The following is a 22,657-nucleotide window of genomic DNA, read 5'->3' as shown; positions in this document are numbered from 1 at the left end:
CAAGGTGAGGCGTGCAGACAGGACACAAGAGAAGAGAAGCGGACAACTTCTCTACTCTTCTCTACAACTTCGGGCCCCGCGTTGGAATCCTTACCAACTAGCTCAGCTTTCTTTCGTTCCAACTACAGATGTCGTTCTTTTTTTGTGTCACTTGATTGTTTCTAGTGAGCCCACGAACGCATGACCTTAGCGCTGTTTTTCTTTTTGACCAGAACCCCTTGTCCAGAAGCAAACAGATTGTCCGAAAGTGTAGGCATTACATGGAGCAAAACAATTATATCAAGCGCATTTGCTAGCGACTCGTTTGTGTAGAATTGCACGCAACATTTTCTCGAAAAAAAGAGAAGGTTATCAGAATGTTTGCATAGTTGGCGTTTCGACTTAGTCACATTAAAAACAGTTCCATTTTAATAAGCACCACTCATGCAAAAGCGAATTTATAAACGTCCGTCGTGAAACTGGCGAGTCCAGCCAATAAAATGGTGCTCAACGCTCGCACCCCCCACCGCGTTCGAATTGCCTCTCGTTGAGCGAGCTACAGCAAACGGTAAGAAGCGCGAAGAGAGAACTCCCTTGCCGAGGTTGTCTCAGCTTAGCCTAGGGAGAAAAGGAACACAGCGGCAAAATCTCGGGTGACTTAGGGGAATGGTTAGAGAGGGTATACCGAATAGATGACGTCATGACACACGCAGGGCGCACCCTTCGCGCATGCTTGCTCTATTATCGGAGGCGACGGGCTCAGGGCATCCAGCCTGTTGCTCGGTGGGGTGTTGCTCCACGGGCGCGTGTTGGAGAAAGGAAAAAGGCTGGGTCACACAGGCTTCTCCCAATCGGACAGGGGGACCGCGGGAGCGCGGGCAGGGGGTCTTCGCCGTGGCTCTGAATGGATCGGCGCGTGTCCGCGCGTTCCGATGAGGCGGCCGACAATAGGACGCCGATCCCTCACCTCGGGCCCCTCTGAGAAAAGCGATTTTCGGCGTCGTCACCCGCTTTCTAAGCGTCTCGGCCAATTCGGGCCCCGCTTTCTCTGTCTTTATTCGTGCTTAGTGTCTCGACTACAACTATGACAGGTCAGCGGAAGTTGGGGAACGGAAAACGTTTATTTCCTGTATGGTGTCAGAGAGTCCAGTCGCTTTCTTTGCGTTTCTTTCCTACATGATTATGCTGGTTATTTTATTTATTTTATGTTCATTTTTTTCACTGCGTTTGGCTTGTGACGGAATTTACTATATAGTTACGTTTTACATTTGCCTGCATTAGGCACCTATATAAAGAGATTCTCGTAAGGATACCAAAGTGCAACTACGATGAAATGACAAAGAAAACAGGATGTGCTGCTTCATTTATCGCAGGGGTGCTCAAGAGGAAGGTGATGGTAAAGCTTGCAATGCAGCATGAAACGACACCAGGAAAAGTGTATGCCATTTAATAGCAGTTACAGCTGCGTGAGACCACTTCTTTGATAGTAAGCGAGAAGAAAGAAATAAGCAAAATGAGGACCACAATTATTTTTTGAATGCATAAGCCAGATATTAACCACTTTTGCTTATGAGGTGAAATAAATTGTAGTAAATATGCGAAAAATGTGTCGATATTGTTTAAGAGGTAAGAGAAATAAATATAAACGATAAAAAAACAAGCTTTGTTTCTCCCATAAATGCCAGTAAGTAAATGCATTTGCCGGAACGGATATGGAGATTGATGAGGCTTTTGCACGTGAAACAAAAGGTAAAAGAACTGTGTGTTGCGTTGAAGTCTTTTCGTTAGTAGTTGTACGTTTTCATTGGCCGGCTGCCCATTATAATATTATGTCCAGCCTAACGATTCGCTCGCATTTGCTCTTATGAACAATTATAATGTAACTGCACTTCCTGCATAAGGACCCTGTGACTTTATGTATAAGGACTCTGTCACGTTGAAATAGAAAACTTGTGCTTCGTTCAATGGTGCCACCGAACCGCTGCTGACCAAAGGGTGAACTATACATAGTAACTAGAAAGACAGATGTCTACAGATGCGAACATGCTAATCGTTCTAAAACACAATTATAAGATACTGTTGAACTGATCCATAAGGCTTTAAAGAAAGTGCAATGTGGCAGCCTAGAGTCTTTAACATAATTTCACTTAAGCGCCCCCTCTGAACATGACACAGAATGACCTTCCTGCGTGGAACTACAGATCTCTTACCATAAACAAGTCAGTTAATGTTTGTCGACTTAATCGGGAAGCTTCTAGAACTTAGCCTACCATACCTCAGGGCCATTGCATGATGTACACGGATGCTAAAGACCCAGAACACCTTGGCATAGGACGGGGCAATATGTATGCAGTAAAAGGTAAGCAGGGTAATGTTGTCAATAATTTCGGTTATATAGTAAAGCAGCACAAGAACTCTGTCCTTATCTGTACAGTACCCAAGGCAGCCCCGCGACTTTCATTTGAAGTGATGATGAACAGGATGTAAGTCAGAAAGGCAATGCATGTCCCGGGGAAACGTAGCAAGAGAAGATGGAATACCAGTCAACCTAATCAAAGATGGAGAAAATATTATACTTGAAAAGCATGCGACCATAAATTCCATGCCTCACGACTTCAACTGTACCAACGAGCCGGAAGAATGCTATTATATTAATCAATAAGAAGAAAGACACTGAATTGAAAAAATATACACCCATTTCCTTTGGCTTTCAGTATTGTATAAAATATTCAACAAAGTAATTTACAATGGAATCGGGGCTACTCTTGAGTTCAACTGACCAAGAGGCGGGCTTCAAGAAGGAATATGTTACAATGGGTCACCTCCACGTCATGACAAGGGGCTTGAGAAATGCGCGTAGTAGAATCAACCTTTCTATTCTCAACAAGAAAAGTAGAAAATTACCTATCAAGAAAGGGGTCAGACAAAGAGGCAAAAATTTCCAATGTTATTCACTGCATGCTTAGAAGAGGTATGCACACTATTAGACTTGGAAGGCTTGCAAGTGAAGATCAACGGTGAATATCTGAGCAGCCTTCGGTTTGCAGATGTCATTTTCCTGTTCAGCAACACTGCGGACGAAATAAAACAAATGATTGATGACCTTAACTGAGTAAGTGTGAGAGTGGGGTTGAAGACTAATTTGCAGAAGACAAAGATAATGTTTAATAGCGTGGCAAGAGAACGCTAATTCTGGATTGCAGTCAGCCTCTAGAGTCTGTACAGCAGTAACTGTTATCTGGACCAATTACTCACAGGGGACCCTGATCATGAGAACGAAATTCCGAGAAGAATGAGTTGTGCATATGGCAGGTATTACCACATGCTGACTGGAAGCTTCCCACCATCACTGAAAAGAGAAACCAGAGATAACCTGAGGCAGAACTTTGGAGGTTAAAAATGGAGCTCGAGAAAAATTAGGGACCGACCAAAGCGAGATGGAAAGAAAAGTGTTAGGCGTAATGTTATGAGACAGTAAGAGATCAGTGTGAGTCAGTAAGCAAAGGGGGATAACTGATATTCTATTTGGCAATCAGGGGATATATTTGAGCCCGGTAGAGCCATGTCTTGCGTAGGGCCAATAACTACTGGACCATGAGAGTTACATTTTCGGTACCAAGGTCAAACACAGTCAAGGTGGACAGGAAACTGGTGGGCTGATGAAATCACTTAATTTGTAGGTGCAAGTTGGAATACGCAATCGCAAGGCGGGGTTAATTGGGTTTCGCTGGGATAGGCCTTCGTCCTCAAGTGGAAATGAAATAGGCTGATGGTGATGAATTACAGGCCATGCATAATGCCCTCCAGTGTGTCGGTGCATCAGTAAACGATACGGAACTTATTATCTGCACTGACTCATCCGGTGCAATCAAAGAACTGAACAAAGCTGCAAAGATGTTTCAAATCTGCCAATAAACAAATCTTTATCTGATACTCCACCCGCCCCACCGAGCTTTCCTTCCAGCGCTGAAGTCAGTTCTGCCGATGGGACACACTTTGTCTTATACCCCGAGCTGTCTGCCTCCTTCCCCGAAGCTCTTCCCGGCTGGATGAAGTTGGTCTTCGGATGCTATAGGTTGGAGTGGAACTACCTTTCACTTGTGTCTGGCCATCTGCAAGCGACAACCTTAAAACGTGGCCGATGCGCCCTACTCCTGTGACTACAGTGGACATTCGTTATCTTCAGTGGCTATTTCCTGGCACTCAGGGCATTCGGAGCAAGATGCTCAGCGAACACCCACTAAAGCTCAACATTCCAGCGGAATACACCCATTGGATAAAAGACAACAACTGCGCTAACACATTACTGCAGTACCTGTATCAGACAGGGCTTCACGTGTTTATTTCATGCCCTATTGTTCATTTTGTCCCGCATGTACCTTGCGGCAAATTACCCGCATAAAGCATTTGGTTGACTCAACTGCATGAACTCCTGGGTAGAGATTATTACCTTTAGTTCTTATATTTGATTTCAATATGAGAGAATGCTTCTATTGGCAAGACATAACAGCGAAATCAAACTAAAACCATTGGCAATTAATCAGTGGCCCTTGTGCACATACCCAATTCGCATAACTAGTGCACATATCCAGTCGCACCATGGCGCACGCCCAGTGGCCCTTCTACTGATACCGAGTGCAAATGCCGAGTCGTCCTTGTGGCTCATAATTTCAGACTGCGCTATTATCGGAAGAAGCAGAAAAACTGCGAGATAGGCTCTCCCGTAAAGAAGTGCTTGAACACGGACAGAGAGAGAGAGAGAAAGTAAGAAGGGAAGGAGAGGAAAGGCCGGGAGATCAACGAAAAGTGCGTCCGGTTTGCTAAGCTACACTGGAGGTAAGGGAAAGGGGGAACAGACTAAGGAAAAGAAGAAGTAAGCGATCACTGAGTGCACGTGGCACTATAAGCGATCTCTCAATCCGGTGCACTTCAAGCACTGTAGTAGTGCACGAATCGCGTTTCGTGCCAGTGATGGATGTGCCCACGGTCCAAGTATCTTTGACTTCGAGAAGGGTCTCGAGTCATTCACATTAAGTACCACATAGCCCCATTTTTTTCACGATTCCGACAAGGTGAGGCCCTTACACGGGACCAAACATTTTGGTCAAAGTGGGGCCGCTGCAGTAAGCGACTTGGGCACAACGCCGTTTTTCGGATGTACCGTTGCATCAGATGTCAAAGCGCAGCTCTCGACATCTAGTAGCGGCACGCGGAAGTACGTGGCGCGCAAAAATTTGCCAATGCGCGCCCGCGTCATCAGGGCATCATACGGGATTGCTTCTCAGCTGAAAATGTCTTTCCCCAATTTTCGCTGCCAAGTTGCGAGTGCGGCCCTTGCACTGGTGCTGCCTTTGCACGTATCTAAATTGTAAGAACACACTTCTCATAGGGTACAGACAAACACCGAGCACACGGGGGCAGTGCAATGTTTATTTCGAAATTCCCATTCACTCTTTTCGGTGTTCATCTTTATATCTTTTTTTCTTGCACAAACCATTATAATGGAGTGCAATTTACCGGTTGAGGATTCATATATATGTATATATATATATATATATATATATATATATATATATATATATATATATATATATATATATATATATATATATATATATATATATATATGTGAATCCTCAACAGGTAAATTGCAGACCATAAACACAAGACACGCTCTTCAGCACCTTTCGCTGGAATGAATCGTACAAGCTGGAATGAAATCGTACCTTACTCTGTGAGCGTCTTGATAGCTACCAGAAATCTACTCAACTGTTTTCACTTCCCTGATTTCTGGACCTAACTTAATATATCAGTTCTGTGTACGCCCTTAATGTAGACGAAGGCTCACAAAAGGGCGCATGTTTCTTTAACTGCAAAGCTGTTTCTCTGAGAAAGCTTTGGGAGTTTGTTTTTTTTCTTTTATACGGTTTCCTGTTAGACAGTCGGGCTAATTGAAATTTTCTCTTTCATGCTCCTTCCTCCACCTTGCTGGCTTCCGCAGAAATGATTTGCGATACTCAGTCTCCTTATGCTTCAAATTGCCAAATAAATCGCCCTTTCGAGGAAACTCACTAGCCTCCTGCTTTGCTATAATGGTACAGCAACTGCCAGAGACAGGCGTTGGTCCCCGGTTCAATGCGCAGTCGAGGGCACATATTTATTTAACTGCGAAGCTTTTTGTAAGAGAATACCATGCTTATTTCCTTTCTAGCTTCGTGCTGCAGTCGGGTAGGTGACGTCTTTTCCTTTCAGGACGTAGTTCTTTACTCCTTAAGTATGTTCTTAAGTTACAGTATATCATAGCTGTTAACGATGTTCGTAACAGGACCAGCGCCGGCAGCTCGGCTGCTAGCTTTCCTGGCAAAGGCGAGTGGGTGCTTGCGCAACATAAACCACTGCAATTTGTACATATCGGGGGAAGTAGCGTGAATTTTTATAGGTTATGCGGCATGTTTATGAATAAATAAGAAAGCCTGGTAGTCAAGCGGCTGCGAATGCAGTTCCAATACATATGCGACGCGCTTCAGCAATGCATTTGTTCTACTTTGGACTGTGAAACTCGGCCATAATTCAAAATTCTGCACTGTCGATTTCCTTGCGGCCACGCAGAGGCGTCGTAGTGGGCCTCTAGGTACTTATCTGGCGTTGACTATTCAATAAAGACTGCGATGTAGATTGCCGTTTTTAACATTCTCTAACACTGAGATAGAGCTACAGTAACACTAAAAATATAGTATAACTGAGCTTAACAGCTTCTATAGGTCAGGTATTATAAATCTGTTATTTTTTTTATTACAGATCTGGTGTATGAATAATTTTTTACTTAGCATATAGCTTACAGTTAGCATCCGTTACGTCAGTAAAGTTCGCTAATGGCAGTTTCGTGAGTGTTAGAAAAGATAGAAGAAATAAATCCAAAGTTGTGCATACATTCGATAATATGTGATAGGAAAGCGATAATAGTAGTTCTTTTTGTATAGTTATGCAGAAATTAAAGCTGGAAAATTATTAAGAACATTATGCGGACATTGAATGTTATTGAACATACGTATTCACCGCACGTACTCGTTATTCTGATAACGTTTTAACTGCAAACCAGCGCTTGAAGTTTAGAGCTACCGTTTGGCACTGAAAAGAAACATAGCAGATGATCTTCATTCTGTACCACACATATCTGATGCCTAATGAGTGGACGAAGCGCGCGTTATCTTATTTGCATCATGTCTTACTAAAAAATTCATCCTACGCAGTGCTTTCACCGCAAGCTTTAAAACAAAACAAAAATAGTTTTGTTTAGCTTCACTGAATCATCATTGCATTGCGCGAATGCGAAGTCGCCACAGCGCTCTCTTATAACGTGGTCGCTGGCGGAATGAATGGCCGAGCGGTGACTAAGCAAACGGGGCCTTGAGTGTAGAGCGATTTCTTTTCCTCTCTCGTCCGTACGTTTTATTATTTTTCCCACCTTACGGCACCCTCGTGGTGCAAGGTCGGGAGCCCACCGCAGTCGCCCCAGCTGGATGACCCGCTCTATTCGGACCTTTCGCAAACACCAAAACGTACGACCGGGAGAAACCCCACTCGGCGTTCCCCGATCCCTCGCTTTTGTGATGTCGGGGACAGCGAGGGAGCGGGGAGGGACACGCAAGTTGTTCCTTTTTTCCAGGGAGAGGTGCCGAGGGGGGAAGCGGGTTTCTGCTATAGTCTGTTGCTTCGCCTTTGCAGGAGCCCATACACGCATATAAATGAAGCTGGGACACAACCGACCCATTGCCGCGTTTCAATTTTTCTGTACGTGACGTGTTTCTTTTTTCTTTTTTCATCCTTCTCTCCCACAGCCATTAACATCGGTTTAGATATTCGGTTGCGTAAGGCCACTGATCGCGACCGGTGCCCCCAACTCGACGACGCCACGTTCCTCCACAGGGTGCCGGAACACGCACCACGCGACATGCGTGTGTACGCGAGCCTTCCGTGAGTCAGGTTATGGCCGTTTGTGCGCACGCGCGAGAATGGTAACCCTGGAGAAAGGAGGGGGGCGGGGGGAGTGAAGAACGACTCGCGCTTCGCAGGAACTTAAGTGGAAGTGGCCGCAGCTTCCAGACTCTACACTGTCGCTGACGACACGGCCGCAAGTGCAGCAGAAATGAAATCAATAAGGACAATAAGACAGGAAGCGAACTCCCAGTAGAAGACGAATTACAGAGGCAAAAGTGGGCCACATTCGTGCCTCCGCCATGGTAGTGGGAGAAAGGAAAGACAAAAGTAACGATAAATGTGGCAGGTGTGGTTGGAATGGACGTCCGTACACGATCCCGCTATAGCTTATGAGTCAGTTGGAAGAAGGCGGGGTTCAGAGATGTGATCCGTTTTGAGATGTCAGTTACTTCGCTTCCTTGGTCTAGTCGAGGATTAAACAGGAGTGGAGACGCTTGACTGCTGCCCCTGGCAAGCCGTGGATACGACGTACACTTTGATTGTGACTCAAAGTGCTGTTATCCGGCGAAGTACCTCTTTTACTTCATTTTATTCTTGTAAACCTTGGCAAAACGTGCGATGCCACGTCACGAAGACGCTGGGCCTACCAGCGAGTAGTAGTTGAGTAAAAACGACACGTCGCAAACCTGTTTCTGCAGAACGGGATGCCGTTGGTTGGTCCATGGTCTTTTTTTTTTCAGTCATTACATTTTGTCGCATTCATAAATAGCAAAAGTTCAGAAGCATGTTACACGCCTGCAACACGTAAAGGCGAAAGCCTGCTGTCCATTTGCTAATTTGCCGTCCCGCATCGTGCAGTGCTGCTGCTTTCGAAGTTCGGCTTCTTCGGCTCGTTTTCGGCGCTTAGCTGCGCCTTCGCGGTTCGTGTAGCGGGGTCAGACTATCGCCAACGACGTTTCTCTTCAACTTTACGCTGCATCCTCTCATCAGGGGATTGAAACGTAATCTGTTCTGTGTGCTGTATGGGTGATATGCGTGATTTCAATAAATGTATGCACTGTTAGCTTCACTTTGCTGAAGCCCTTATAGCCTCAGCCTTAAGGGGAATTAAGTCAATGCTTATCTCAAGAGGTATGAGCCATTGAGAACGAACGCCACGTGCCTTTTTTTTTTTACCACTCGACTAGACGCCGCATTTCTCTACGTTGTATGCATAATTCCAATGATTGTACACACTGTACGCTTCACGTTGATGAGTGCTTGCAGCCTCTGCATTACGAGAGGGATAAGCCATTGAATTTGTTTGCTTGCTTTAGAGGGTATGAGCTGATGATGATACTTTTTGTACCATTGGACCGGACGAAGTATTTTTTAAAGGACATCGGGGGTATGAGCCACTTAAGGCTTTCGCTCTAATAACTATTCCCGGAGAGGAAAGCCCTAAAGAAGCACCGCGAAAGTGACGGCAACCAGTACGTACTGCGAATGAACCTTTCATTCTTATGCACCATTTTCTTTCATAGTGAGACTTTCTCAGCATCTGACCGATGCTCGTTAATTGTTTAGTGTATAATATACATAATATTTTAACCGTACTCTAACATGACATATTGTTGCGGGTTTTTTATGCCAAGGAATGGCCGCGAGGCCAGTTTGCTTTTTTATGGCCCTGAGCTTTATGGAAACGTCGCTAAAGAAGCTTGCGGCTTTGGTGCGTAGACTGAAAAAAGTCTGTCCACCACTTTCTTAGTATCAAGCAGGACATTTGTGCTCAGGTGGCCAAAAATATTTTTCGCAAGTTGGCAGCTCCGACCCTGTACTGAGGCAGAAAACCCTAATTTCATACAAGTGTCTCTCTAACGAAGACAGAAAGGTAAATGACGGTAGGGCGTCTATTTCAGTGAATAAATGAGAGCAATGAAAAGAACTACAGGTCGTTGCGCCCATGTTTTGTGCCACCATTTACAGCTTTCATATTGAGCAACTTACTTTCGCGTAATCGCACTGACTACGCGCACGCAGTGCCTGGTTGTCAGCAAACCAATTTTGGAGTTAAGTGAGCCAAACATATCGGCTCGGCGTGTATACATGTAAGCACGAGCGCAAATTCCCAACGTTAGGTATTGTCCAACCTTGGGGAAAGACATCATTAGGAGGAGGCACGTGTTGGTAACATGACTGTGTTCGTTAGTTCTATATAAGCTCATTGTGTCTTTCTTCCAAGCAACCTCAGCAGGTGTGGCCACGCAGAAGCTAGCGAAACTACGCGTTCGGTAAACAGTCTGGTTTGAAGAGCTCCATCTCTGCTGTTACTCCAACCTCAGCGACTCCCGAATCCCCCGGATCATCCCTCCGGCCCACACTGCCTCCGGCCGTGCCGCCACAGGAGAAAGCAGCGGCGCGTGGCTTCCTCATTCGTCACTGTCTCCTATTTCCCTTCGACGCAGGAGGCAAACTCTTTTCACGCTCCACTGCGTGTCAAGCCGCTGCGGGCGCTGAGTCACTCAGCGCGTCGGCGTCTGTTTTGGACGCAAACAAGGCTTCGAGATGCCGCCTGTGCTTCCCTCCTCACACAAGAGCTTCCCGCTGTTCTCATAAGCCCGAGTGCTGTGCGCTGTGCACCAGCAAAGGCTCAGCCACCTAGCAGTGAGACAAGGAAAATGCGAAGTAAAACAGAGAAGTCGTCAGACGCCCCAGTCTCCTGAGATGAAGCCTATATACAGTGCAGAGAATCACAATGACTCTTGGCTCCACCATTCCGTATATCATCTTGCACTGTGAAGATTGGCATGGGTGACACAGCCCGTTCTTCTTGTCGTTATTCTTTTGTAATCCTGAACGGCCGCGGCGTACACCCGCACAGGGGCGTTCGCCATGAATCGGGGGTTTAAGAGAAACGTATGAGGGCGGAGGGAATTAACAATTTCCACATTGAGTTTGGAATTTTGGAAGGGGCCAGTTGGTTTTGTTGTCGCATTTAACTTATAAATGACCAGTTAACTGGTACAACCGTCTTCCTTTCTTATCTTATATAAAGCAAGAGGCGGAGAGTAATTTCTTCATAATGAAAAAAAAAATATTTACTGGTGTTGGCGCTTTCTGTTATAACTCCGACTAGAAAATATTGCGCCATATTTGGTTCGCATGTACTATTGTGTGTAAAGTTTATATAGTAGCAGTTTAGCGGTAAATGCGAGATGAAAATTCATGACCCATTCCAGTCTTTGAAGCTGTATGACCAGCGTCAAAGCTGTTTAGCACACGGTACCCAGGTGACATAATATTTTGGACGAAAGTGCGAACATATTTAATGTCCTGATCCGTGGTCATCGTGACGATAGGTAGGCGCACGCATTCTAGTATCAAATATGTTATTAAATGCGTCCGTCGCGTAAGACAATAGACAGTTTTAGAACAGCATTTGTCGCCTCACGTACGTTAAGCGTAAGCACCTTTGCGGGACGTTACGGTGCGTGTCCTTTCGAGTCTTTTAGTTTACCTTATGGAAACACAAACATAAAGAAAACGTAATAAAACAGGGCGTCGTCTGGTGCCTCGTGCCAAACGTATCCAAGCTATGACGGCCCATTAGCAACCATCCTGCTGTTGCTGTGTGAGTGCGTCTCGTTTGGCGTACGCGCGCCACAATCCCCGGACGATCTCATAAAATGGACGTGCTATGCCCTCGTAACTAACCTTTCAGATGAGTTTAGAGAAAGCGAAACCTCATTACAATAGTTACTGGCGATCAACGTGAGTGAGAGCATAGCCATCACGAGAATTCACGCTGAAGTGGGAGCCATGGGTGCCGCCATGTTCGACAACGCTATTTCTTAGCGTCCGTAAACATTACGGGCGTTAAACTCGCCAAATAACGTACGTTATCATACCGCGCGTAAACCGCAGAAACCCAATAACGTTCCGAGCATCCACAGTGAGGACGACGCTACTTCTTTACGTACGTAGTGCTTTCACGTTCGGCTGCAAAGGCTAAACTAAAGCTGTCTAATGAATAACTCATACCACCTTAGGCGATGGCGCATACCACCGTAAATAAAAAAAAACTCTTACGCGGCCTCCACGTTACGACGACAGAACAGAAATGAAATTCACGCTTGAATGATGAGCGGCAACGGAGCCAGCTGTGGAAGAAGACGACGATGCTCGAGCCATTGCTGACCATGAAAGTTTATGATGATGACGATAGTTTCCGCTGGCCAGCGAATGGCTCATACTCCCTTAAGCACTAAGCGGCAACAGAGCCAGCTATAGAAGGAGACGACGACGACGAACGCGTAAGCAATGCCACGAGCGCGTTCATGCGGTTGCGCCAATGAGCTCTAACGAGCTAGTTCGCCGGTGGTTCACGGCTGACCTTGCACAGGCTGGATATATTATCGGCCTATGCAAGGTAAGGTTTGACATAAACTCACCAATCTGGTATTGTAGTAAATGCTTAATAAGTCAAACATTCGCCGTCGACATCACAGCTAATTGTCGTCAGTCAATGCAAACAGCACAGAAAGCTTAGCTCACATAGACTGGCACATTACGTGGCACCGGCATAACTTTTACAACGAAGCTGCATAAGGCTAGGGCACTGCTGTCGTCCTCGAACCACCGGCGAACTAGCTCGTTAGAGCCCATTGGCGCAACCACGTGAACGCGCTCGTGGCACTGCTTACGCTTTCGTCGTCGTTGTCTCCTTCCATATCGGCCTTAGTGAGATTAGAGGAACAGCTGAAGGTTATACAATGCTAAATATTGCCTATGTCCTCGGCTATAGAGGTCTCCCTGATAAGAAGAAATACGGGGTAGGATTCCTAATTCATAAGAACATAGCGGGCAACATTGACGAATTCTACAGCATTAATGAGGCTGTAGTCGTAATCAAACTTAACAAGAGGTATAGAATAAAGGTACTACAAGCTTACGCTCCATCATGCAGTCACGACGATGAGAAAGTAGATCAATTTTATGAAGATGTTGAATTAGCGATGAGAAAAGTGCAAACTTGGTGTTCAGTAGTAATGGGCGACTTCAATGCAGAAGTGGGGGAAAAGCAGGCGGGTGAACAGGCAATTGGCAACTACGGCGTCGATTCTAGAAACGCTAGAGGAGAGATGGTGGTAGAATTCGCAGGTAGGAATGAGCTTAGAATCATGAACACCTTTTGCAGGAAACTTAGCGACAGAAAGGGGACCTGGACAAACCCTAATTGTGAAACAAGAAATGAAACTGGTGTCTTACTTTCTGCCGATCCCAGCATAGTGCATGATGTAGAAGAGATAGGTAGGTTAAAGTGCAGTGATCACAGGTTAGTGAGGGCTAGGATTCACCTCAATTGGAAGAGAGAAAGAGTAAAATTGGCCAAGAAAAAAACAGGTCAACCTTGAGGCAGTAATGGTAAAAGCAGACAAATTCAGCCTGGTGGTAGCAAACATATATGCAGCCTTAGAACAGAGAGATGAAGATAACATGGAGGTAATAAATGAAACCGTAACTAGGCTGGCTTCAGAGGCAGCAATTTAAGTGGGAGGCAAGGCACCAAGGCAACCAGTAGGCAAGCTCTCCCAAGTACAAAGTACCTAATAAAGAAACGACAAAGAATGAAGGTGTCCAATTCAAGAGATAAGATAGAATTCGCGGAAGTGTCAAAACTGATCAACACGGCGAAAATAAGTGATATTTGAAATTATAGCGTGAGAAAGACTGAAGAAGCCATGCAACAAGGACGCAGCTCGAAATCAGTGAGAAGGGAACTTGGCATAGGACAAACGAAATGCGCTGAAACATAAGTAGGCTAATATCATCAGCAATCTCTAAGGTATAATAAAAGCAGCGGAATAATTCTATACTGACCCGTACAGTACCCAAAGGACTCAGGAGTACTCTATTCGAAACAATAATGTACATTATACAGAAACTCCTCCTATAACTAGAGATGTGGTCAGAAGGGCATCGCAAGACATGAAACGGGCAAAGGGGCAGGAGAAGATAGAATAACAGTCGATGTAATCAAAGATGGAGTAAACATAATGCTAGAAAAACTAGCGGCTGTCTATGCAAAGTGTCTCTCGACTGCAAGGGTACCCGATAACTGGAAGAATGCAAACATTATACTAATCCACAAAAAGGGAGACGTTAAAGAACTGAAAAATTATGGGCGCATCAGGTTACTGTAGTATTAAATAAAATATTTACTAAAATAATCAACAATACAATAAGGGCAACACTGGGGTTTAGTCAACCAAGGGAATAGGCTGGCTTCAGGAAGGGATACTCTGCAGTGGATTTCATCCATGTCATTATTCAGGTAACCTAGAAATCTGCAGATTACAATAAGGATCTTTATATGGCTTTCGTAGATTACGAAAAACATTTGATTCAGTCGAGATACCAGCAGTCATAGCGGCGTTGCGTAATCAAGGAGTACAGACGGCTTACATAAATACCCTGGAAAATTTCTACGGAGATTCCACAGCCACCTTAATTCTACACAATACAAGCAGGAAGATACCTATAAAGAAAGAGGTCAGACATGGAGACACAAACACTCCAATGCTATTCACTGCGTGCTTGGAAGAAGAATTCAAGCTATTAAACTGGGAAGGTTCATAAGTAAGGATCGACGGCGAATACCTCAGGAACCTTCGGTTTGCCGATGACATTGTTTTATTCAGCAGCACTGCAGACGAGTTACAACAAATGATTGAGGACCTTAACAGGGAGAGTGTAAGAGTAGGGCAGAATATTATTATGCAGAAGACAAGGATAACGATGAACAACCAGGCAAAGGAACAAGAGTTCAGGATCGCAAGTCAGCCTCAAGAGTCGGCGAAGGAGTACGTTTACCTAAGTCAACTAATCACAGGGAACCCTGACCATGAGAAGGAAATTCACAGAATAAAAATGGGTTGAATCGCATATACGCCATACATCGTGAGCTCCTGCATGGAAGCATACCGTCATCATTCAAATACAATCAGTTCATTTTACCTGTGCTGACATATGGGGTCGAGACTTGAAGACTGACAATGAAGCGTGAGAAAAAGTTAAGGACCGCGCAAACAGCGATGGAGCGAAGAATGCTAGGCATGACTTTAACAGACAGAAAAAGAGCGGTTTCATTCAGAAAGCAAACGGATATAGACGATATTATGCTTCGAGCTCGTCGTATAGACGAGCTGCTGCTTCCATCAATCAGAGAGGATTGTTTGGTGACATGGCCCAAAGATCAGTTCCCTGTAGCATCATCAGACGGTGAGGTCCTGTGACCCTCGCGGGCATCGAAACGAGCTATTTGCGCTCACTGTGTCATGGAAATTTTGTGTCGCGGTAACGCCTTGTCGTTGTCTTCCTGCATGGGTCGCGGCGCGGGCGTGCGTTGCATCGTTACGTTAACCTGATGACCTTTAACATCATGGCGCCGGCAGCAGTGCATCGATTGGCGCATTGCTGCGCTACAAACCGCGACAGTGTAGGCTTAGAAAGCTGCCGACCACTCGAACATCGGAGAGATGCATAGTAGTTTGAACAATAAATTTATAAAATCTCTTCACACTGAAATGTCATAGAGGAAGAAGCACCCTCAATACCTAGAGGGTTTCGGCGACCTCCCTATGTGGAGCCAAAACGCCTAGCTCGCACGACAGCTGACACGTAAAGATTCGGGTCACACACTCATAACCGTAGAGCAACTATTCTAGGGTACTTCACGCACCGTAGCATTCTAGGGTACTCCACGCACTTTTCTGGTGCTGGCTGTGTGTGTGTGTGTGCGCGTGCGTGTGTGTGTGTGTGCGCGTGCGTGTGTGTGTGCGTGCGTGTGTGTGTGTGCGCGTGCGTGCGTGTGTGTGTGTGTGTGTGTGTGTGTGTGTGTGTGTGTGTGTGTGTGTGTGCGCGCGCGTGCGTGCGTGTGCATGTGTGTGGGAGCTAGATATATGCTACATTATACATCATACATACAGAACATCATACATTTAAATTCATATTAACTGATAACTTATCTCAAGTAGAAACAATTACTGAAATAGATTTTGAAGCGTTTCCCTTTGCCTCATTCATGTTATACACGCCTTTAAAAAGTCATACAAATTGAGTTCGATGCCTTATATTCATGCCTTGGACGATGCCTTAGAGAGACGATGCCTTAGCCGATAATTGAGACGATGCCTTAGACATATCAAACCTATGTCACAAGGGTTTCCCAAGAACAGTAACCCGACGTTTAAGCAGGCTGCGCCACAAATACACTAGGCAGGTGCCACGTTTTAGTGAACCTTTCTCACGCCAGCACTTTAGGGAGCTGCGGCATTAATGCACTGGATAGGTAACGTTCCTCAGTGAGCCTCTCTCGAACGTAGGTCACATAGCATGTCACTGGGTTCGCGGCAAGTGGGGGAACAATCCTCAGCGCTCGCAGTAACCGGTACGCCATCCTTCCTGTCTCGGGGACCACGCACATACTTCTCGGAAGCACCACATGATGGCGAAGCATATCCATACAGAAGCGCTAGAGTTGCCGCAATACGCGTTTATAAGCGTTCGCACGCACAGGCATGCCACGCATTTTGGAGGTCGCCCGCAAGCTTCGCGGCGGCGGCCCTAGATGACACCGAGTGTTCTCAGGAAAGCTCGGAAGAGGAGTCCCACTGCAGTAGAGGCCTCAGACATAACTCCTTTCGAGGGTGGCTGCTCGTCGCGTCGCTGAGCGCATTTACGGGCCCCAGCACCGAGTGGACGAGTGACCACTCGTCCACTAGGACGAGTGGTCACTCGGAGCACTGAGGCGTCCTCTTGGCGCTGCGTTGCGCGGAAGGCAGGGTAGGCCAGCGGGTTTACGGGGTGGCAATCGGGACCGTTCGCCTGTTCACCCCAGCAGGGCGCGCCCAGCAAGCCAACAGCTTCGTGAAACCAATATGGCGGCCACCAACACGAATGCCGGCAGGTCAGGGTCGTTATCTTCAAACGTAATTTTAGCACACGTGCGAAGCAAAAACCCTCACAGGTCTCTTACTGCTCAGAAAGTCATGTGGTTCGCGCGTGAAGTAGCAGCAACGAGTGCTTTTGGAGGCGACGTCAAGTGGATGACGGTCGTCGAGACTATCAAACGGGCAATTAGTCGTGAGTCGCCCTACTCGCTCTAAAGGTTCACGATGACATTCAGGTTTGATAATGAAGGCAGCAAGACGTTAGAAACCCTAAACAGTGACTGTCTTTGTTCGTTTCGCACATATCATGCACTCCCGTGCGCATGCTTATCTCACGATCACGTTCTGGGCTATTCAGGTGAGCGACGGATAAGCAATATTTGGAGAATGAGCAAATCCTGTAGTACATCTCTGATTACGCACGGGCTGTCTACTACGAACGTGGATAACACCAAGCATACCAAGTTAAGCTTCATTTATATTCATTTCAAAATAACTGCAACTGTGATTGATAGGTGGCGTTCCAGCGGGCAAAGGATCGCCGGGCTAAAGCACTTCTCGCACGAGGCTGCGCTGGCGCTCCACTGAGGATACAAGCAGGGCGAAACCTTAACCCACTGAGCAAATATTGGTATTGATTCAACGCTGAACACATTACTGTCATCAGTAATCATGATAAGGACCTTGCTAAATTATTTTTTTCATCTTTCTTTTCTTTTCTGCACTTCATTTAGTCTGTTACTATTTCTCCGCCTTTCTTACCTCATTGGTGCTTTCTACAGATTTTATTTGAAATTGCCATTCGACATATATTTCTTGCAGCCACCCCCCCCTTCCCACCACTTTGTTACATGGCCTACCGCCCTCAAATGTTATTTGCGACACTCAATTTGGCCGTGATCCTCATCAAGATAAGAGCACGAGTGTCCCTTCGAAACAGTAGAAGAAGAAGAAAAGCCGAGGTATTTGGGGTATGTAGCCTGCTATCAATGTTTCCTGCCTATTTCACTACCGGTAATCTTTCTATTGAAAGTAATGCCGCCATATAGGTTTTGAGACCGTTTACTGCATTGAATACAACCATTCAATGGTTTTACTCGGCACAGGACGCGCCTGAATATATCAGAACATTCTCGATTCTCCTAGCCGACTCTATCTATTGACTGCGTTGTCCCCGAACCATTCGTGATCACGTTGCACGCGGGACGCAAATAGAGTGATTCATTCTAGAACTTGGCGAGCACCATGCCGTTACGGTGGAACCTCCCATGATTCATGTGCAAATAGCAGATGCGTCGCGGAGCAGCAGACCAGATTTCAACGATCGAAGGTTGCTCTCGCCGCAATCATTGTGCTGAGTGCTACTCGTTTTGCTAGACACAGGCTTGACCAATAACAAGCTAGTTTTGTGACTTGAGTTATGGCACTGTGATTGTTCACCGTCGCTGCAACGTGACGCTATCCTACCAACCCATGCAAACGCCCGTCATGAGGACCGAAAGGAGAAAAAAATATCTGCCAGCTGAGGCGGTCACGTAATTTTCCCTACACGTGCCCAGGGAAGGCATTAGTGAAGGACGCGTAGTGTTTGAAGTTAAGAGTTCATGGCGTTATTTTACATTTTTGAATAATTTTCTTAGAGCCGTCCTTTTCTTTTATACATACGACAGGTTGTTTAATGATGTCCAGGAACTCAACGATGATGAGCGCTTTTTCTGGTAAGTGTTTTCGACAAATACTTATCTACAAACTAAACAGGCGCACTGATCCCGTATATATCTAGATGCTGTCTTGTGAGCTACGCGAGTGCCGAACAAAAATGTAATTCCGAGTCGCGTCCCACAAAACCGGGAGTGCGTGTGGTATTGCCTAAATAATTAGTTAACTGTTAGGACAATTGAATGAGTGAACATCTGAATTCCGAAACTGCCGCAGTAATGCACTTACAGGTTGGGGCACGTATAGGCTGCAAGAGAGGAAGCTGTACTTTTGTTTCAACAAATACCTATGCGAGTAAAAAAAATGCTCAAATTTCCTAGTCCTTCAAATTTGTAAATAAACGACAGCGCCGTACTACACGTGCACTGCTTGAAATAATATCTTAGTGAGGATCGGGCCGCCATCACTTGCGCCCGTAGTCTGGAACGGCCTTTTACTGAACTCTCCACATCGACTCAATAGAGTGCATGGAAGGGCCCCTCACTACAGACGCCGTCTACTGCGCTTGATTGACACTCCAGTGAAATTTTGATAACTGTAATGTATTCTTAATTCTAGAGGTGGCGCTGTCCTCAACTCGGACGGGTGGGGGAAGAACTTCGAGTCGAGGATCACTTCACAATAGGTAGAGTAATCTTGCTTGCGAGGGACCCCAGTGGCACCGTTAGAGGCACGGCGGAAATAAAATTGTGGGCCTCATAGTCGGAATTAATTATTTCTTTTACGCAGCGCGATGAACGACAAAGAAAATAATGACACAGTGTGTACGCTAATACACCGAAATATATATTCTAGAAGAAACTTACACATATATCGGTAGGGGGGGAGGGGGAATTAGTAACAAGATCTCTAAAAAGGCGAGAAATAAAAATTGAGTGGACCCAAATTAAGTGGGGGGATACATAAATCAAGGTTTAGGCTACTTTACTGGTACCAAAACGTAATTCCATCATCAGTCAGCGAGATAACACGCCCACGTGCAATGCTCGCATGGTGCCATTGCAGCGCTCTCCATGGGCAGCACCCGGCGCAGGAGACAGCGCCAGCAGACGGAGGAGCCGGAACTGAGCTTCGGCGACCTCATCCCTGCTCTTCCAACCGACGACAGCAACAGGTGGGCAGAGTCAAGCCGTAACCTTCGCCCTTAGCCTTAGTGCCCTGCATAAGAAACGTGCACAGTGCAATACCCGGGACATAAGTAATGCTATTTTTTAGTCCATAAATGCTTTTTACAATCTATCATCACTCATAGCATTTCGGCCCGCATAGAGGTTAATTAGCTTCCAACTTCTTCACCTGATCCCGTGAACTATATCTTACTCTAAAGCCTGTGGTTATCTTGCATTAACGGAAGCAAATCCGAGACAGCAGCGTACTCGCAAAGGTTGTCCATGCTCCCGTGGTAGGCTAGATCCGTTTTGTTTTTTCAGTTTTCTTACTAAGCGCAGCGTAAACAAATGTACTGTGTAGCGCTCCACTTCACTCTTTGCAGCTGGCGAATATTTCAGCGCAAAACACCGTTTCTTCGTCTCCGGGAACCTCTTGCAAAACCGCGTGCAACACAGACGGCGCTGACTTCATGCAGCGTTTAGTGGTGGTGCAAAGTGCACGCACATCCAGCTAGATGGAAGTCGCTGTGGCACCATCTGGACTATCGAACCAGAATGTTATGTGTGGCATCAGATCACTAAGCTGCCTGTGCAAATTGTCGCGGGCATCCATGTCTCAAGTTGGTAGGATCACCGTAGTTCCTGCAAGGGTTTGAATGCGTAATCCTAATTGGTGGGGAAGAGCAACGACAGCCCTTTTGTGAGCGATCCTCTGACGGAGGAAGAGCTGAGCTTCGAGGAAACCACAGGTTCAAATATAAGTTGTAGCGAGAAATGCGCAGAAGGAATCAGAGGTGTCATCTTTGTTTATACTTTCCTTTCTACATGTTCCTGTGGATCAGTGATATGCGTAATGACAATAACCAGTATTGGAAGTCAACGCCGTCTGTGCCATTCTCTGTGTCCGCGTATTTCGTGCAATGTCTCGTGTGGATGTTTTTCCTTCTTTCTTGTAAAATATATAACCCATCACTACTTCTCAACTGCATGCGCACAACTTCATACGTGTCGATGCTTCGACACCTCTCGTTCGGCGGTCCTCAATTTTGTTTGAATTTATTTGCATTACCGCTTGTGCTGGTAATGCGTTCAGTATTAAGAAACGAGAAAAAAGCGCAAAGTCACGTCGATAACAGAAATCGGCGTACGTGACTGAGCTCCCCGTAGTCTTGAACAAGCGCGATGAATCTGTAACGCTAAGAAATAGGGGCGTAAGAAAAAGCTATGGTAATTATACAAATCTGACCCACGATAGATTACTTGAACCGTAGATGAGTTGATAGTTCATGTTATTCTTGGCAGCATTTGTACATTGTTCTTGATCAAAATATTCTAATTTTTTCAAGAATCTATCGTAACCGAAATAAAGCACAGAAGAGAGAAACAGACACCGTAGAGAAAAAGCACCCGTAGTGTCTGTTTCCCTCTTCTCTAACTCATTTGCCCTACATTGGATTCAGCAAATGTAAATCAATTAGCCTATCAACAATCTATACGCGTTATTCAAAATTTGATTGGAAGGCCGATATTTCTCTTGTCGTCTGCAGTTTAATATGCAGGTGAATGGCTTCTTTGTGTTTAATTTTGTGTTTTCCTTTTGCGAAGTGTCTTTGTCCGATTTCAGTCAAAAGATGAAGACCATGAAGAACGCTGGCAAAGTTTGTGTCACCTTTATGTATTAATTTACGCACTCCTGCTCTGTGTGCCGGCTCATTTGTGCTTCCATATCGTGAATTTGTAGCCTGCTGTCTACTTCACGCTGGGTGGTAGTAAGATGCAGCAAGCTCCTCCTCTTCATTCAACTCGGCTCAGCGAATTAATAGACAGCTTTAGTTTAGCGTACGCCATACGCTATAGTGTAGCGTACGCTAAGCAGCGCACGTGTTCTACAATTTGAGTTGGCCGGCGATATCTTCGGATATCAGAGGCCACATGCCGTCGATGCGGCTATTTCACGACTGTAGCAATAGGTGGCGCTGGTATCTCGAATGTTGATAAGGAAGGGTTTAACAGCATAGGGAGTGACCATAAACGCATCATATTGAAAATGGGATATGTAGTGGGGAAAGAGAGCAAGGAGCGCAAAATGGCCAGTCCAAATTTGAACGCTGAACAAATAGCAAATATAGTCACTAAAGTCGAGGAAGAACTTGGCAAATGGCCAAGTAAAGCGTGGGTATATGGTGAGCTTCTAAGTGCAATAACGACAGAAATACGGAAAGAAACAACATGTTCGTTGGAAAGAAAGAAAAAAACTAAGAAGAAGGTGGAACAGGGAGATAAGAGAAGCGATCACCGAACGACAGAAAGCATCTCGAGAGCACAGACAAGCAAAGAAGACGCAGTTGCCGCAGAATGAAGTAAACAGTAAATGGGAAATATACCGGAAGAAAAAGTCTATAGTTCAAATACTGGTGCAAGCAAATTAAAAGGTGAAAGTGCACGTTAGTTGTCAGAAATACGTGACAAATAGAAAGTCGCACCTAGAATATTTTGGAACCACATAAAACCATTGGGCAGGAAGTCAACAACAATGCAACAACATATGCTACACGAAGATGAAATTAGACTGGAAGAAGAAGCGGCAATAAATAACATCCGAAAAATAAAAGCCGCATCTTTCCAAGCCAATGACGAGGTTGTACTTGAAGAAAAAAAAAGAGCATGAAAGAGACCCAAGTGAGAAAGGAGCTGGTCGTGAGAAATCTCAACTGCAAGCAAGCGGAAGAGAAAATTCCTAAGCGCAGAGCCACAGGGCTAGACGAGGTTCCCGTTAGGCTGATAAATGAACTAGGACCAAAAAGTATGAAAGCTCTGGTGAAAGCAGTGTAAAAAACTTTAAAAGATAGACGAATATCAGATAGTTGCTGACAAAATAGAATGAATTTAATTTATAAAGGTAAGGGGGAAAAGATAGAATTCACTCGTATAGACCGTTGACCATTACATCGGTAATATACAGGGTAGCAATGCAGGCAA

General features: G+C 45.5%; 1 protein-coding gene across 1 annotated transcript in view; it reads left to right on the top strand.

Moving 5' to 3' along the window:
• The first annotated feature begins 17,841 nt into the window (after window positions 1-17,841).
• Window positions 17,842-22,657, top strand: part of LOC135901876 (neprilysin-1-like) — a 76,467-nt gene continuing 71,651 nt past the window's right edge. Inside the window, exons 1-3 of the mRNA XM_065431704.1 lie at window positions 17,842-17,864; window positions 18,521-18,568; window positions 19,575-19,683. Of these exons, the coding sequence (XP_065287776.1) occupies window positions 18,529-18,568; window positions 19,575-19,683 (149 nt within the window). The 5' untranslated portion in view covers window positions 17,842-17,864; window positions 18,521-18,528. The remainder of the gene's footprint in view (window positions 17,865-18,520; window positions 18,569-19,574; window positions 19,684-22,657) is intronic.

The sequence above is a fragment of the Dermacentor albipictus genome, chromosome 2 (assembly GCF_038994185.2).
Source record: "Dermacentor albipictus isolate Rhodes 1998 colony chromosome 2, USDA_Dalb.pri_finalv2, whole genome shotgun sequence".
Taxonomy (NCBI): domain Eukaryota; kingdom Metazoa; phylum Arthropoda; class Arachnida; order Ixodida; family Ixodidae; genus Dermacentor; species Dermacentor albipictus.
The sequence above is the reverse complement of the archived record's forward strand: the minus strand, read 5'-3'. Positions and strand labels throughout refer to the sequence as shown.